The sequence below is a fragment of the Myxocyprinus asiaticus genome, chromosome 30 (genome assembly GCF_019703515.2).
Source record: "Myxocyprinus asiaticus isolate MX2 ecotype Aquarium Trade chromosome 30, UBuf_Myxa_2, whole genome shotgun sequence".
NCBI classification, from domain to species: Eukaryota; Metazoa; Chordata; class Actinopteri; order Cypriniformes; family Catostomidae; genus Myxocyprinus; species Myxocyprinus asiaticus.
The window spans coordinates 34818081-34835198 of NC_059373.1; the positions used below are offsets into that span (position 1 = coordinate 34818081).

The window sequence follows — 17118 nt, forward strand, 5'->3', positions numbered from 1 at the left end:
GTCAGTCTGAGATTACATAAAGAGACAGAAGCAATTGAGACAGCCTAAATAGATAGAAGAACTGTGGCGAATTCTCCAAGAAGCTTGGAACATCCTATCTGCCAACAACCAAGAAAAACTGTGTCCAGCTGTACCTAGGAGAATTGGGGCTGTTTTAAAGGCAAAGGTGGTCACACCGAATATTGATTCGTTTACTGGAATTAAAAATTCGTTTACTTTTTTATGTTTACTGGACTTTGTATGACATAAAGTGACACATGAAAACTATTTATTTCATTATTTTTGAAGACATCCTCACTATGCAACATTTAACAGTATTGTATATTCCCACTGGATTTCAAACTGATCCAGCTCTTTCCATACCCTCAAAACATATCTTATGCTTTCCTATTTGTCAAATGCTCTGTCAGAGCTTACCCATGCACACTGCTCAGTAATGCTCAAAATGCCAGAGATCTGCAGCTTTGGGGATGTGTTCATAAAATGTGCAGCGGTACGACAGACGTCACTGCATTTACTTCACAGCGATTGGCTGCCACCCCGCGTTTTTTGTCCACTCGTGCTTAAAGTTCAATGTTTCTCAACGTTTTTGACACTCTTACGCCTTGCTCCACTGTCAGTCCCACAACCATGCAACCCTGTTGCATAGCTCCCATAGACAATAAATTGAAAACACACACACAGTCACATTACAGCTCGAAATAATCTGTCCGAGATGGCAAAAATCATCAGATATGGAACTTTTATTCCATAGAGACCAAACAATCAACAAACATTGAGCCTGGTTACATGCATACCAATACGCTCTCTACTACCAATAATCAGCTTATTTAAAAAGCAAAAAAGAAAGAAATCCGTGACATTTGATATAATTGCATTATTCTCTGCTTTCGTCATTAAACCGTGAAGAGGCATGCACACAACACGTGCGCACATTGGATATGCCAGTAAAATATGCAACGCGAAATCGGTGTAGTGGACAAAAATCTACCCATGTCAATCGGTTTATGCTTACAGTGTTTATAATCTTACACCGATAAAGGAACACCATTGAATGTGTTTACATGACCACACATGTAGTCGGCTTATTAAGCATAATCAGCCTAGCATGTAAACCACGTAGGCATCAATTTTTAGCTAGCCTCCTTTCCAACACTTTATTTTAAGAAAGGATTCTGTGGAGAACAAATGGTTACTTATTCCATATTCGTGCAGTACGCTTCCCTCGTCTCATTCCAAACCCCCAATCTTACGTGGTACACAAGTTATTTTCCTATTAAAGTCATGATTTGGTTTAGGTTTGGGTCAGGGCTTAAACTTAGAAAGAATCGCAATAACATTGTTCGTTGGCTCATTTATTTTTTCTGTGGGAGTTAAAGTACATTTTTGTACTAGCCAACTCATACGATTTCTTATTATTTCATACTATTATAACAACTTGTCACAAGACCAGATTGGAAAACGTCCGCTCAGCTCCGCTCTCTCTGTGCTAGTGGAAAAGTACGGTTATTCTTGAGGCTGAATGATGTACAGCAGCACAAACCAGCCTCAACTCCTAACAGGGTCTTCATCTTTGAGAACCCCCTCTTTTCTTTTTTTTTTGCAGTCAAACTTAAGTATAATTTCTTTTTCTACATTTCACTAAACTCCCTCTCTCTCTCTCTCTCTGCACCATCCCTGTTTTGGCGAAGCTTAGTGCCGTCATACAAAAGTCCCAGAAGCCCAAAGCAGCACTTCAGATTGTCAGCACAAATATTTAACCAGTATGTGCGGGCTAAGGGATAAGGGACAAGGCTTGGTAATTGGTCTGTGAATACAGGTGCAACAATACTGTCATGGTTACACTCAGCACTGAAGTTCATGGTAATGCTGTAAGTTTACCAGTAATCTCACGCTGGTGGTGTTGTTGCCTCAACGGAAGTTGTTTACAGATCTTCACAGGACTCTGTGTGTATCTGTGAATGTGTGTGACCCCTGTGTCATGTTGACATAGCACAGAATCACCCAATTAACCTTACTCTGCATGAAATAAGCAAGTACAGTACCTCTGGGCCGACCCCCTGTGGATCTGTATTCCTCTTGTTGCTTGTTTTACATGTTGGTTTTGTGTCCAACAACTGAACTTTATAGATAAGTACTATACAATGATTTTATATATAGACAGATCAGCATATTTTGTGCTGATCATACAAAAGTATTTGACCACAGAATGCCACGATTGACCAACCAGAATCAAGTAATCCAGAAAGCCATGTAACATGACTAAAACAAATTATTTATTTAATATACAGTACTGTGCAAAAGTTTTAGGCACTTGTGAAAAATGTTGCATAGTGAGGATGTGTTCAAAAATAATGACATAAATAGTTTTCATTTATCACTTAATGTCATACAAAGTCCAGTAAATGTAAAAAAGCTAAATCAATATTTGGTGTGACCACCTTTGCCTTTACACCTGGACACAGTTTTTCTTGGTTGTTGGCAGATAGGATGTTCCAAGCTTCTTGGAGAATTCGCCACAGTTCTTCTATCTATTTAGGCTGTCTTAATTGCTTCTGTCTCTTTATGTAATCTCAGACTGACACAATGTTCAGTGGGGGGCTTTGTGGGGGCCATGACATCTGTTGCAGGGCTCCCTGTTCTTCTATTCTAATCTTTTGTATTTTCAAAAGTAATGTTTGGGAGTCTGACATTTCTATTTCCTATTGACACACTAAAGCTAAAGATATAAATAACCATCTTAAGACAAATGCTTTTGTGAAACATCTTATGTGCCTAAGACTTTTGCACAGTACTGTATAAAATATTATTATTATTAATTGTTAGGGCTGTGACTTACAATTATTTTGATAATAAATGAGTCTGTCCATTTTTTATTTGATTATGTACTGTAGATTAATGCATAAAAAAAGAATAGTGTAGGGAAAATAAGTGTGATCCATGACATGAGTTTTGCTAATGGTTACCTGTTTTTCTGAACGAAGATAAACATAAGGAGTGCTTGGGAAACCTGTTTGGAATATGCAGTTCCATTTGGTGCCGCTAATGGTGCAGAAATTACACAATGCACATGTAAACTTACATTCAGTAAAGTAAATAGGTAATTGTTATTTGGTTGTTATTGTTCTGTTCTTTCTCTTGCTCCACAAAGTGAATAAAATGATTTAGTTGGGTCTAAGCATTTAAGATTTTCTGGAAGGGAGGATTACATTTAGATGAAGTGTGATTGTTTTGAAGAGAGGAAACGTAAATTAGGTTAAGTTCCAGTATTAAAGTTTTAATTAATTAGCAGTGGTAAATGACAGATTAGGATTGCAGTTAAAGGTCTAATCTTAATCTAAAGGTCTTTACCTGCCTAAGTTTTGAGCATTTTATTAACTCAATACTGTAGGAGCACAGAGACTTTGATGCGGCAGTTATTGCCATTTCTAGTTTTTGTTTTAAGGGTCTAAAAAATATAACCAAGATCTACATCCGATCTGACTAGGTGTTATGGATGTGATCCTAATGGTGTGCTGCTTAGGAATGCAGTTTGCTGTGCATGCATGTTTATGGAATATAGCATCCAGATGAGCTATTATATTTGCCTACATATGCAGCCGGAGCACCTTACATGGAATACTATATCCCATAATGCAATGCCGACTGTAATTAGTATTATCATCTGAATATTTTTTTACCCAGCCTACTGTTTTATGAATACTGAGGGTTCTGACATACTACTCAATTGTTGTGCTGCTTTCGGTATACTATAGTAGCTATGTGTGCATTTTCGGACATGAAACTTGCAGTGTAGACAGCTTTGTTGATTTTTAATAGGAGCATTTGGAGGACTCGAAAGAATGCATTCTGCATGTACACAGCTAAATCCCCTACAAACACAAAGTTATTTGAAATCAGCAGCACTATTGCTGCTCTCTTATGAATCAGACAGCAACATACTGAAAAAGATGCCATAACCAATTTATTAATTGTTTATTAATTATTAATAATGAGCCCCTCTTTTTGCACATATTTGTAGTTGTTACTACACCAAAAAAAAAAAGTTGGTTTTGATTGGTGTGAAATGTAATGTTCTTATAGTTCACCCCAAAATTAAAATTCTCTCATCATTTACTCACCCTCATGCCATCCCAGATGTGTATGACTTTCTTTCTTCTGCAGAACACAAATTATGATTTTTAGAAGAATATTTCAGCTCTGTAGGTCCATACAATGCAAGTGAATGGGTGCCAAAAATTTATGCTCCAAACAGCACATAAAGACGTTATAAAAGTAATCCAAGCGACTCCAGTGTTTTTTTTTTTGTTTTTTTTTGATTGTTTTTTTTTTGGATTTTTCCCTTTTTCTCCCAATTTGGAATGCCCAATTCACCTCGTGGTCACATAGTGATTCGCCTCAGTCCGGGTGGCAGAGGACGAATCCCAGTTGCCTCCGCGTCTGAGATTGTGAACCCGCGCATCTTATCACGTGGCTTGTTGAGCGCGTTGCCACGGAGACATTGCGCGTGTGGAGGCTTCACGCCATCCACCGCGGCAACCACACTCAACTCACCACGCACCCCACCGAGAACGAACCACATTATAGCGATCACGAGGAGGTTACCCCATGTGACTCTACCCTTCCTAGCAACCGGGCCAATTTGGTTGCTTAGGAGACCTGGCTGGAGTCACTCAGCACGCCCTGGGATTCGAACTAGTGAACTAGCGAACTCCAGGGGTGGTAGCCAGCGACCCAGGCCCCCGACTCCAGTGTTTTAATCCATATCGTCAGAAGTGATATGATAGGTGTGGGTGAGAAACAGATCAATATTTAAGTTTTGTTTTGCTAGACATTCTTCTCCCTGCTCATTAGGGGGCGTCTGCATGAAGAATGCGGATCACCAAAAACATAAAAAGAAGAATGTGAAAGTGAAGGAAAAAGGACTTAATATATTGATCTGTTTCTCATACACACCTATCATATCACTTCAGAAGATATAGATTTAACCACTGGAGTCTTATGGATTACTTTTATGCTGACTTATGTGATTTTTTTTTGAGCTTCAATATTTTGGCACCCATTCATTTGCATTATATGGACCAAAAGATAAATTCTTCTAAAAATTTTAATTTGTGTTCTGCACAAATGAAAAAAGTCATATACATCTTGGATGGCATGAGGGTGAGTAAATGATAAGAGAATTTTCATTTTTGGCTGAACTATCCCTTTAAGTCAAATTATGCATTTATTGTGTTGTCATGATCGATCATTGCTGTCACTTCAGAGTATTCGAGTACTCATTCCCATTCTTTGTTCAGTGAGTCTCTGCACCTTTAAATTCTGTGCCATAGACAACACTGCTGAAGCCACCTGCGCTGGTCCCTGCAGTCACAGATCTGTGGGGAACGCACAGACTAGAACACATGGGAGTGGCATTCATACTTAAGAATCTCCTGCTGTTTGTGCATGTCTCTCAATGCATCTGTGCCAGTTCACATTGTACTCTACTGTAATCCTGAACTCTATAAATATTGCTTAAAAATACACTGTTAAACCAGCATTGGTAAGTAAGACTTTTTGATCTGAAATATTCTAATGCTGTTGAATGATGATTTAAATCAAGAGTGGGGCTATTTCTTTAAAATTGTAAAGATTACATAGCCCGTGAATGTATAATCCCATGTATAACGATATTTATAATATATTTTATTTTCTTAAAGCAATAGTTCATCCAAAAATTTTAATTCTGCCTTTATTGTTGTCAGAATTAGTTTTGACACTGAAATTATCTTGAAAAAGCCCTGAGAAAAAAAGGAAAAAGCCTAGGAGATTGTATTTACTTTCTCGTTTTCTGCTTTCTGCTGTTATGTTGCGCAATATTTTGAGTTTGTGTGAACAGTGGCATTGTGTGGGTGGGTTCAGGGACACTGTAATCTGCCCTCACTCACTCATAGTTACTATGTGCTGTCACTGTCTGCGTCATGTTTGTCTTAAATGGACTGTCCATGTTCTGCTTGTTGGTCTTTAATTTTACAGTCATAAACTCACTTGTGTCTTTTTCCGATCACTTTTTGACAGCTCAACACTTCGGTAGCAGCTTTATCCATGGCATTCTTGCAGAGAACTGGAGACTACTGCCACGCTCAACATCCAAGAGTTTAAACCAGGGGAGAATGCTTGACACACTACCCACTGACCTGCACTGATCTCTGGATGCACTGAGAAGCTGTTCCCTCTGCTGCCTGTGGTTCCACCACCCAAAATTCCTCACAAATCTAATGGGGTGATCTTGCCTCTCTGGCTAGAGTAAGCCATTAAAGAGAGGATACAAGACTTTGGGACTTTGAACATTAAGGAGTCATACAGTGTTTTATTCACATAGAAATATCTGAGACTGAACACGACAGTGAAGAAGATCCATTGGGTGATTTTGGTTGTAAACAGTTTCTTTCAAAGTTTGGACACTGAGTTGGAGGTGGCACAATGGCTCGAATGAACCGGCCGGCTCCAGTGGAGGTGTGCTACAAGAACATGCGATTCTTGATAACACACAACCCTACAAACTCCACTCTGAACAGCTTCATAGAGGTAAGAACTTTTTAGAGATGGACTGGTAATGAGTTTGACCATTACTCGCACTTACTGTGTTAGCCATTATTTCAAATCAGATCTGCTGATAAAAACCTACTGATGGGTCTCTAAAGAATATCACCGAACAACGCTAGTTCACAACTGAGGAAAGTCAAACCTGTTTAATGGTTATCGGACACATAAACATACAAATTATCGGTAATTGGTATTGCATTGGTTTTTAAAAAAACAAAGTTGATCTCTAGACATTTTACTGTGTCATTCCCGACACATTACTCTGTATGTCCCCTTCTCTCTGTGTCTATTTGTGTTATCTATTCCCTCCCATCCTCCGCTTCTGTATTTATCCCTAGCTTTAATGCACACACATTTTAACGGCACATCCCGTTTTGGCTCACATGGTCTATCGTAAGACAACTCCAATGTCACATGGCCCACTCACTGTTATCTTGCTGGGAAAGTGTGCATGAACCATAGAAGCTCTAATGATAACAGCACATCCACAAAGCCTCCGTTGCCATGGAAACCCATCCCAGTGCTCCCGTCACATGGCAGTGATGAGGGACAGAGCATGTTCACGGGTGGCTTTCCTTACCTCTCGACCATTAACATAATTGTGTTTGTGTTTTAATGTATTTTGAAAAAGTTATATAAGAGCGAATGATGATTGCTGCCCTTGTTTCATAAATTCGGTTGTGCTGTGTTGAAATTGCCTGTCTTTCTCTACCCATCATGCTTTAGGATCTTAAGAAGTATGGTGCCACAACGGTGGTCAGAGTGTGTGAGGTAACCTACGACAAAACCCCACTGGAGAAAGATGGAATCACAGTCGTGGTGAGTGCAAGATGTCTTGATGACTATGTTAGAGATAATATACAGTCACCAGGGTAGTGATAGACCGATATATTAATCAGCCGATATTTGTCCATTTTAAGATTATCGTCAATAATTGTCATTGCCACACCTGACATCCTTGTAAATGGATAACAAGCATTTTGCATTTTAAAACATGCCAAATAAATAAATTAATTAATGCACATGAAATTATGGATTTGAGTTTTAATTGTTTTATTATGTGAGAAGTAAGAGGTTGCAGAGTGTTATGAAAGACAGGAAACTATGTAAGAAATCGGTTTGCTGGGACAATGGTCAGTTATAAAGTTTAGTGGTCATTATACAAAAATATTTAAAGGTGAAGTGTGTCATTTCTGCGCTACTAGTGGCACCAAACGGAATTACAAAAATAAAGTATGTTTTCAAACAACCTTTGCCAAAACCCTTTAGACTCATCACGCAGTTTCACACTCTCTGATTCCCTATGAACAAATAGGCCATACTAAATAAAAGATAATAAACGTTTAACGTCATAATAAACAAGACCACTATAACAAACACACCGGACAGAAAGTGTTTCAGTGGAATCGGCTCCTCCGATAACATCGCAAGATTGAACAGCAGCTAGTGTGCAGGGGATCCAGAAGTAGGATGGGTCTTGGGAACTAGTAAGCATAACAATACATATTCCGAGTATCTTACGAATTTATCTGAAGCTCGACAGTAATGAGCTAACTTTTGTGGCAATACCAGGGTGTAGCTTACCTGTTGAGAAGCAAACAGCAAGAATGGAACCCCAAAAAGTCATCCACCATGTAAATGTTCACTCTGGTTTTACTCCTTCTGTCTTTGTCTTTTAGCAAGTCTTCAACTTTTGGCGAAGATAAGTTTCATTTCCTCTGTAACACGTCTGCCATGGACATTCATATTCTCCTGGTTGAACAGTTTACTACAAGTAGCCATGCCCCAAACTCACGCTATAGGTTTAGATGGACAAGGATGGGTAGAGCTGTGTGGGCCGCTCAAAATATAAGCATCAATGTTTTGATAGTGCCTAGGAGGCTCAGTGTTAATACTTTTGGGGGAGGTAAACCCATGAATGGCTTACTTATAGTTGTCAATGAACAATAAACTGGGATATTAGAACCTTTAACTGCAGAATGCTGCAAATAACCAATCAGCATCAGGTATTCCAGAGAGCAGTATCCAAAATCATGATTATTTCACATTTAAAGACTGGGATGGTGAAAAGAAGGTGAAAAGCTTCACATAGACAGTATTTGAAAGTCTTCTGCAAAAAGTATGACAGATCCCCACAGACCCCCTTGACCCTATATACTCTCTCACACACACACACACTATCTTCATTATAGAGAATGTTCTTTTCCAAGCAGCCGACACGTGTTTCTTATTACCAACGTCAACATTTCACTGTTGCTATGGTAGCTGCAGAGCCTGGTCTCTCCGTGTGGCCTCCGATTCGGTCCCCGCCCACCTTCCCCCACCACCCAACCTTTCTTTTATACTTTTTCCTCTTGACTTTCTCACAGCAAGTCTGTGAAGAAGAAAGACAGCGCAAGCGCAAGCTGTTGCATAAGTCTCAACTTCACTGACTGCTGTGGATTTGAAGGACACACTCACTGCACGGCAGTGTCAGCACACCTCTCCAGTCCCACAGCCAAGTTCTCCTACGTTCTGCCATTTGCCAAAACCAATAATTTACGCAAACACAACATCTTTTTATTTTGCCCTTCAGAGAGGTTGGTTGCCTCTAACCCACAGTGAATAGGATGTCTGAATGAAGATACAAGGGCAAAAAAAGGCTGCAACATGTGTGACGCATTGGATGTCAGTTTCTTGCGTACATGTATTACACCACGGCTATTCGGAACCAGTCCTGGAGGGCCACCATCCTGCAGAGTTTAGCTTAAACCGAAATCAAATGCACCCGAACAAGCTAATAGGGTCTTCGGGATTACCATATTTTCTGAAATATTAGTAGCATTTTTTTTCATCTTCTGAAAAGTCTTGTGACTTATTTACATTGCCGTAATTGATGTCGGCCGGTCAAACACGCATACCAAAACACATATTGTATGCTTACACACAAACATATGAAAACATCAGTCAGAGATGGTAGTAGCATTTTTTACGTTCCCTATTCAGAGTATTTTGTGTTTACAAAGTACTTTATGCAACCAGATTAAATATTTTGTCCATCATAACATTATTGTCCTAACAAACTCTACGCTGCTGTCAAACGCAACTCCTCACATGCCCACAAAATGAAGTTTCATCACACTGGTAGTAAAAATATTCAGTCAGTGAACCGGAGAGTTAGTTCTGAGCAAAGAGGGTTGCAAATATCAGAAATATCCACAGATAGAAAGTCACTAACATTAATGAATGTATAGAATACAACAGGCATACTGGTTTACTCGCAGACTAAAAGCTGTTTGCTTGTATACAACATAGAGTTACATATGATATAAACTGAAGTGGCTGCTGTCAAAAAAACATTTTCATGAAAAAAACAGAAATATGAAACACTGTAACACACTATTACTTAAAGCAAATTGTCCCAGTTAAAACAAGGCCAAATATTGCATGATACAACAGAGATGGAAACTCGAGACTGCAACTCGGATTTGAGTCGCACTTAAGTCGCAAAAAAAAATTACTCTTGACTCGGACTCGTAAACAATTGACTTGAGACTTGACTTGGACTCGAGATCAGAGTCATTAGCATGTTTAAATGAATTTTTTTTTAACATATCCCTTGAACTGGAAAAATGTCTGTGAGTTAAGAGGCGCTGCTTACTCTCCCTGTAAGAGCTGTCCGACTCATTCCCACAGATCGGTTCTTTTTTTAGTAGGTACGGCTGATTCAATAGAATCGACACAATAGAACGAATCGTTCATTTATTGAAATCTTCGCTTCGACATGACGGCATCATCTAACTTTATCATAATGTTTGGATTCAAAAACATTTAATATAATAGCAATAAACGGAATGCTGTATGTAAAACATGTTGGATGAACAAAGACGCTAGCACAACTACATAGAACTTCATTAGACATTTGAAAACTCACCCAGAAAAAGTGAGTCAGGCTTTCAAGCTGTGAAAACAGCTCTATTGCTTGATTTTACCTCTACTGCACTTTTTTCTACACTGTTTACAGAGTTCACACAAGGTCCTTGAAGTGCTTAAAGAGCTTGAATTTAGCTTTTAGAAATTTAAGAACTGGAATACCTGGAAAATAACCTTGTTTTGTTGAAAAGCTCTTGAAATTAAAACATACCATTTCTTCCATGTAATGTGTGTCCATCAATGAGATCCCACACTCCACTTTCATTGAATAATGTATTTTAATATCCTTTCAGTTCTATATAATCAGATATAAAGGTAAAATGAAATATTAATTTTAATCACACATAGCACAGATTCGATAAAAAAAAACACAAAAAAAACAAGAGGCTTCTCTCTCGTTAATAAATTAACCGCAGCACCTGTGCGAGTATGTGAGATGTTAAACTCTTAAAGTGACAGTACCATTATAGCGCTTGTTACACAAATGAATGTTAACTCATTGGGATATCCCAATGATGGTTTAAGTCATGGACCATTTCCTGCAAGAAAAAAATAAATAAAATAGAGCAGACTTCACATTTTAGTCTGTTACTTGCATTCGTGTTTTTTTACGCCCTAATTTTTATCTAAAACGCATGTTTGTTATTGATGTCTGCAGATCTAGCATGAGTTGCCTGTTGCATTTGGCACATAAGTCACATGTTGCAAGTCCGCAGTTGTTTTTTTGGCTCTTGTGAGCTCACGAAATGTGAGGTCATTTTGAAAAATGAAAAACATCATTTTGCAGAACTTGTATATTGCAATAAACCTTGCATATATGATGCATTGGACATCAATTACTTAAGTTTGTGTTTTATGCCATTGTTCTATTTAAAATGTTTGTTGTTTTTGTCTGCAGCTTCGTGGTGAAATTTCAGTCATCTGGCACATGAGTTGCATGTTGCAAGACCACAACATCATGATGCATTGGACGTCAGTTACTTGCGTTTGTGTTTTACGCCATGGTTTTATCATGATGGATTGGACATCAGTTATTTGTGTATGTGTTTTATGCCATGGTTTTATCATGACGCATTGGACATCAGTTATTTGCATTTGTGTTTTACACCATGGTTTTATCATGACGCTTTGGACATCAGTTATTTGCATTTGTGTTTTACACCATGGTTTTATCATGATGCATTTGACTTGTTACTGTTTGTGTTTTACTAAATGGTTTTACCATGATGCATTGGACTTGTTACTTGCATTAGTGTTTTAATCCATGGTATTATCATGATGCATAGGACTTGATACTTGTGTTTGTGTTGTACGCCATGGTTTTATCATGACGCATTGAACAATAGTTTATTGCATTTGTGTTTAACGGCATGGTTTTATCATGAAGCACTGGACGTCAGTTACTTGTGTTTGTGTTTTACACCATGGTTTTATCACGACGCATTCACCGTCAGTTCCTTGCACTCGTGTTTTATGCCATGGTTTCAGCATTGACTGTCGGTCACTTGCGTTCATGTGTTATGGAATGGTTTTATCATGACTCATTGGATGTCAGTTACTCAGATTTGTGTTTTACACCATGGTTTTATCATGATGAATTTTCCCTCAGTTGCTTGCGTTAGTGTTTTACGCCATGGTTTTATCATGACGCATGTCAACGTCAGTTTCTTGCTTTCATGTTTTACACCATAGTTTTATCATGACACATTTAACATGAGCTACTTGCGTTTGTGTTTTACGGCATGTTTTTTTCATGACTCATTGGACGTCAGTTACTTTAATTCATGTTTTATGCCATGTTTTTTTGTTTTGTTTTATGGTTTGTTTTATAGATTATCTTCTGGTGTGTAATTCTGTCTCACAAAATGTGCACCGGACTTGAGCAATCCGATGGCAAAGTTGTCTTGGGGGCTCTCGTAGGCGTACATGGACTGTTTGAGTTTAGAGGGATGGGTGTGCGGGGTTAATGCTCACGTTTTTCAGTTTTTTTTTTTATTTAGGGTTTGATTGTTGCACTAATGTTGGAATGTGGTCGTTATAATTTTATTTTTGACACAATAAATTTTTTCTAATATGTCAAAATGTCAAATATGAGCGGATATGAGCGGATTGTCTCTCTCCACTTGGAATGTGAATGGGTTGGGGCACCCTATAAAAAGAAGGAAGGTTATTTCTTTTCTTAAACGTAAGAAATATGATATAGTGTTTCTTCAAGAAATGCATCTTTCCCCGCAGGAAGCCGAAAAATTTGGAAAGATATGGGGTGGGCATTTTTTCTTTAGTGCTGGCTCAAGTAAGAGCAGGGGAGTCATTACATTGATAAGTAAGCATCTACAATTCAAATGTCACAAACAGATTAAAGATAAATTAGGAAGAGACATTATTGTTTTAGCAGAAATTCAGGGGCAAATGTTGATTTTGGCTAATATTTACGCACCTAACGCTGATGAGCAGGGCTTTTTTATAGATCTTGAAGGGATGTTGCAAGTTGCTGGCACCCCTCATGATATAATATTGGGAGGAGACTTTAATTTATTGATGGACTCAGCCCTTGATCATAGTGAAGCAAAAGTGTGTAAGCCCCCTTGTGCAACAGTGACACTTCACAGGATGTATAAAAATCTTGGTCTTACAGGTATTTGGAGACTTTTGAACCCATCTGGTAGAGACTATAAATTTTTTTCATCAGTCCATAAGATTTACTCTAGAATAGTTTTTTTTTTTATATATATATATCTAAGTCCCTCATTTCATCTGTTGTTGATTGCTCAATTGGAAACATCTTAGTCTCAGATCACACCCTGGTGAGTTTAGAGGTGTTGCCACATATGGAGAAAAAGTAATCATATAGTTGGCGCTTTAATGTATTCCTTTTGCAAAATCCTGAATTTCAACAAATGTTAAAGGCCGAAATCAATGTTTATATGGAGACCAACTGGTCCTCAGTATCCTCTGTGGGCATGGCTTGGGAGGCACTTAAGGCGGTTCTTAGGGGTCGGATCATACAGTATGCCTCATTCATCAAAAAATCCAAAGCACGAGAATATTAATATTAAAGGGAATATTCAATATTAAAAGTGCCGAGGCAGAGCTGAAGCTCCGAATGTTGTCTGATGGCCTCAGGAATTGACCTGATTGAAATACAGATATTACACTATTTTGTCATGGAAGGTGGAGTTTTGGCTATTCAGGGCAAGACAGTTGAGGGGGACAAAGAAGGAAAACTTCTGGCTAGATTTATAAAGCAGAGAGAGTCTTTTTCTACCATTCCCTCAGTGAAATCTACTACTGGTGAAATTTTTACCTTGGCCATTGATATTAATAATGCTTTTAAAGAATTCTAGTTTGATCTCTGTAGCTCCACGTCTTTGTCTACTGTTGAAGATATTAGAAATTTTGTGGAACCATTAGAACTGCCTAAACTGAAGACTGAGCAAAAAAATTATAACCTTGGAGGAGCTTGGCGAGGTAATTAAGGCCTTGCCTACAGGCAAGGCTCCGGGACCAGACGGCTTTGCCACTGAATTTTTTAGATCTTATGCTACAGAACTGGCTCCACTTTTGTTAGAAGTTTATATGGAATCATTAAAGAATGGAAAGCTTCTGCCAACCATGACACAAGCCCGGAACAGTCTGATTCTTAAAAAGGACAAAGATTCAAGCGAGTGTAAGAGTTGTCATCCAATTTCCCTGATACAGCTTAGAAAAATTTTGTCTAACCGATTAAGTAAAGTTATGACATCTCTTATACATATAGATCAGGTGGGGTTTATTTGGGGCCGCAGCTCTTTTGATAACATTAGGTGTTTCATCAATATTATGTGGTCAGTGGCGAATGATCAGACGCCGGTCGCTGCCATCTCACTTAACGCCGAAAAGGTGTGTGTTATGGTAGAATGGGATTATCTTTTTAAGATTTTGGAAATATATGGGTTCAGGAATACTTATATTGGATGGATTAAGTTACTTTATAGACACCCTGTAGTGGCGATACAAACAAATAGATTAATTTCAGATTATTTTACTCTGGATAGGGTCACCCGGCAGGGTTGCCCTCTTTCCCCATTTTTGTTCTGTCTTGCCCTGGAACCATTAGCAGCCCAGATAAGAAAGGAAGACGATTTTCAAGGGGTGGTGGCGGGAGGTATGGCACATGCTTTACGCAGATGATATTTTATTATTCGTCTCCGACCCCACTAAATCTATGCCTTGCCTCCACAGAATTATTAATTCCTTTTCTAAGTTCTCAGGACACAGAGTCAATTGGTCTAAATCCGAAGCTTCGGCCCTGACAGCATACTGCCCAGTGATGGCTTTTCTGCCGGGTATCTTCCAGTGGTCCAAACAGGGCATTAAGTATTTGGGCATTTTATTCCCAGCAAATTTGTGTGATTTAGTTAGTGTATTTTGACCCCTTAATAAAAAGGTTTTCGAGCAATGTGGGCAGGTGGGCTTCATTACATTTATCTATGATTGGGAAGGTTAATGTAATTAAAATGATTGTATTCCAAAAACTGCCTGCTAAAGTCTCTTCCTGTAGATGTCCCCCTCTCTTATTTCAAGCAATTTGATAGCATAGCGAAGTCCTTCATTTGGAATGGTAAGCATCCCATATTACATTTCAATAAGTTACATAGGCCGATTGACAAAGGTGGGCTAGGCCTACCTAAGATTTTGTTTTATTATTATGCATTCGGTCTCAGACATTTGGCTCATTGGTTGCTTCCACCTGAGAGTGCCCCTCCCTGGTTTTGTATTGAACAGGAAGTTCTTGCCGCTATTTTGCCATTGCAAAGCCTTTCTATCAAACAAATCGGAGAAGTTAAGTTACACCCTGTTATCTCGCATTTGCACTTGGTATGGACAAAAGTGTCCAGAGTGTTTAATTCGGACATTTATTTAAATGTTGCCTCGAGCATATGGCTGAACCCACATTTATGTATTAATAAGTCCCCTTTCTGCTGGTCAGTGGATTGTGAGGGAGGTTAATATAAGAGTGGAGTTGAGATCCTTTGAAAATTTGGTTCAACATTTTGGGATTCCCAGATCTCAGTTCTTTAGGTATTTACAGCTGTGCCATCTGCTCTGTACTATTTTTGGGAGAAGTATACATGCCCCTAAAGTGGCAGATACTCTGGGAGTGGTGATTACTGCTTTTGGAAAAGGTCATGAGGCATCAGTGTATTACTCCCTGCTAATTCAGAGTCTGGGGGATGGAGCTTTAACTTCTATCAAGAGATTATGGGAGAAAGATTTAAACTTGGTATTGGAGGAGGGAGCGTGGGCTAGGATTCTAAAAAACGTCAAGTCTGTATCTAGAGATGCAAGGGTGCACCTTATGCAATTCAAGATTTTACATAGATTCTATTGGACCCCCTCTAGATTGTATAGGCTTGGTCTTAAAGACACACCCACCTGCTGGCGATTCCAGTTGGAGTATGGAGACACAGCCCATGTTTTTGGTGGTGTGTTGAGATCCAGGAATTTTGGTTGAAGGTTCAGAGTATTGTGTGTGGCGTGTTGGGCACTCGGATTTCGTTTTGCCCCAGACTCTGTGTTTTGGGCGATGGGGCAGTCATTGATATAGAAGATAAACGCATTAAAAATGGCCAGTGTTATGACAGGCAGGCAGATTGTTTTAAGGGGTTGGAAGTTGGCTGGAGCACCCTCATTTTGGGAGTGGTGCACGGAGATGGGGAGGGTGGCAGCTTTCGAGGAGGTGTTGTGTAGAAGGCTGGGGATCTTGGATTCATTTGATGGGAAATGGGGCAGTTATTTTACGTTTTGGGGGGACTCTAGGGGAGGGGCTGTGGAGAGAGAGGTGTAATTTTGGATGTGTATGATTTTATATATATATATAAATATATATATAAATATATAATTTGTATTTTATTTATTTTTTGTGTATGTGTGTGTACTTATGTGTGACCACAGTGATGTTCATTGGGGGTTGGGGTGGGGTTGTTGATTGGGGAGGGGCTGAGGTAGTAGTGGGAGTAAAATGTTGATTCATTGTTTATATGTTTTGTTTTTTTCTTTGTCATCTCTAAGAATAAAAAAAAAAAGGATATAAGTTGGAACTTTTTATACATGGGTAAGGGGTCATCTGAAAAGTCCACAAATTGTGCTGAAACGTGCTAATACTGTAGAGGGTGTGGTAAGGGACTGTCTGAAAAGTCCACAAATTGCGCTAAAGCAGTGGATTGTTTTTATTGAAAAACAGAAGGTTCAGTATAAATGTTCAATATGATGAACAAAACTTCACAGATCCAACAATGTATGAATAAAATCACAGAGTCATAAAGACAAGAAGAAAAAATAAATAACAAAAAAATGTAAAAAAACAAACAAACAAAAAAAACATATAAACCAACACAGATATATTTATAAATAAGATAAAGAAGATAAATAATCGAAGAAAATATTTTTCTATGCCATGGGTCAGAAAAGTTCTCAGCATATAAGAAAAGATATACACTTTTTATTATTAATAACTAAAAAAGCATTTATTGCTAAAACTGTGAAGGATATGGTAAGGGACCGTCTCAGTACAGGGTCAATTTCTTGGTATTATTCATCTTCAGTGTAGTATTACTGACCGGTACTGCCACTCCCTAT

The 17118-nt window shown here is 38.6% G+C and overlaps 1 protein-coding gene across 2 annotated transcripts in view; it reads left to right on the plus strand.

Moving 5' to 3' along the window:
• Window positions 1–17118, plus strand: part of ptp4a3a (protein tyrosine phosphatase 4A3a) — a 60910-nt gene that overhangs the window by 20161 nt on the left and 23631 nt on the right. For both annotated transcript variants that reach the window (XM_051664017.1, XM_051664016.1), the window contains exons 2-3: window positions 6061–6570; window positions 7315–7407. In XM_051664017.1, the coding sequence (XP_051519977.1) occupies window positions 6466–6570; window positions 7315–7407 (198 nt within the window). In that variant the 5' untranslated portion in view covers window positions 6061–6465. The remainder of the gene's footprint in view (window positions 1–6060; window positions 6571–7314; window positions 7408–17118) is intronic.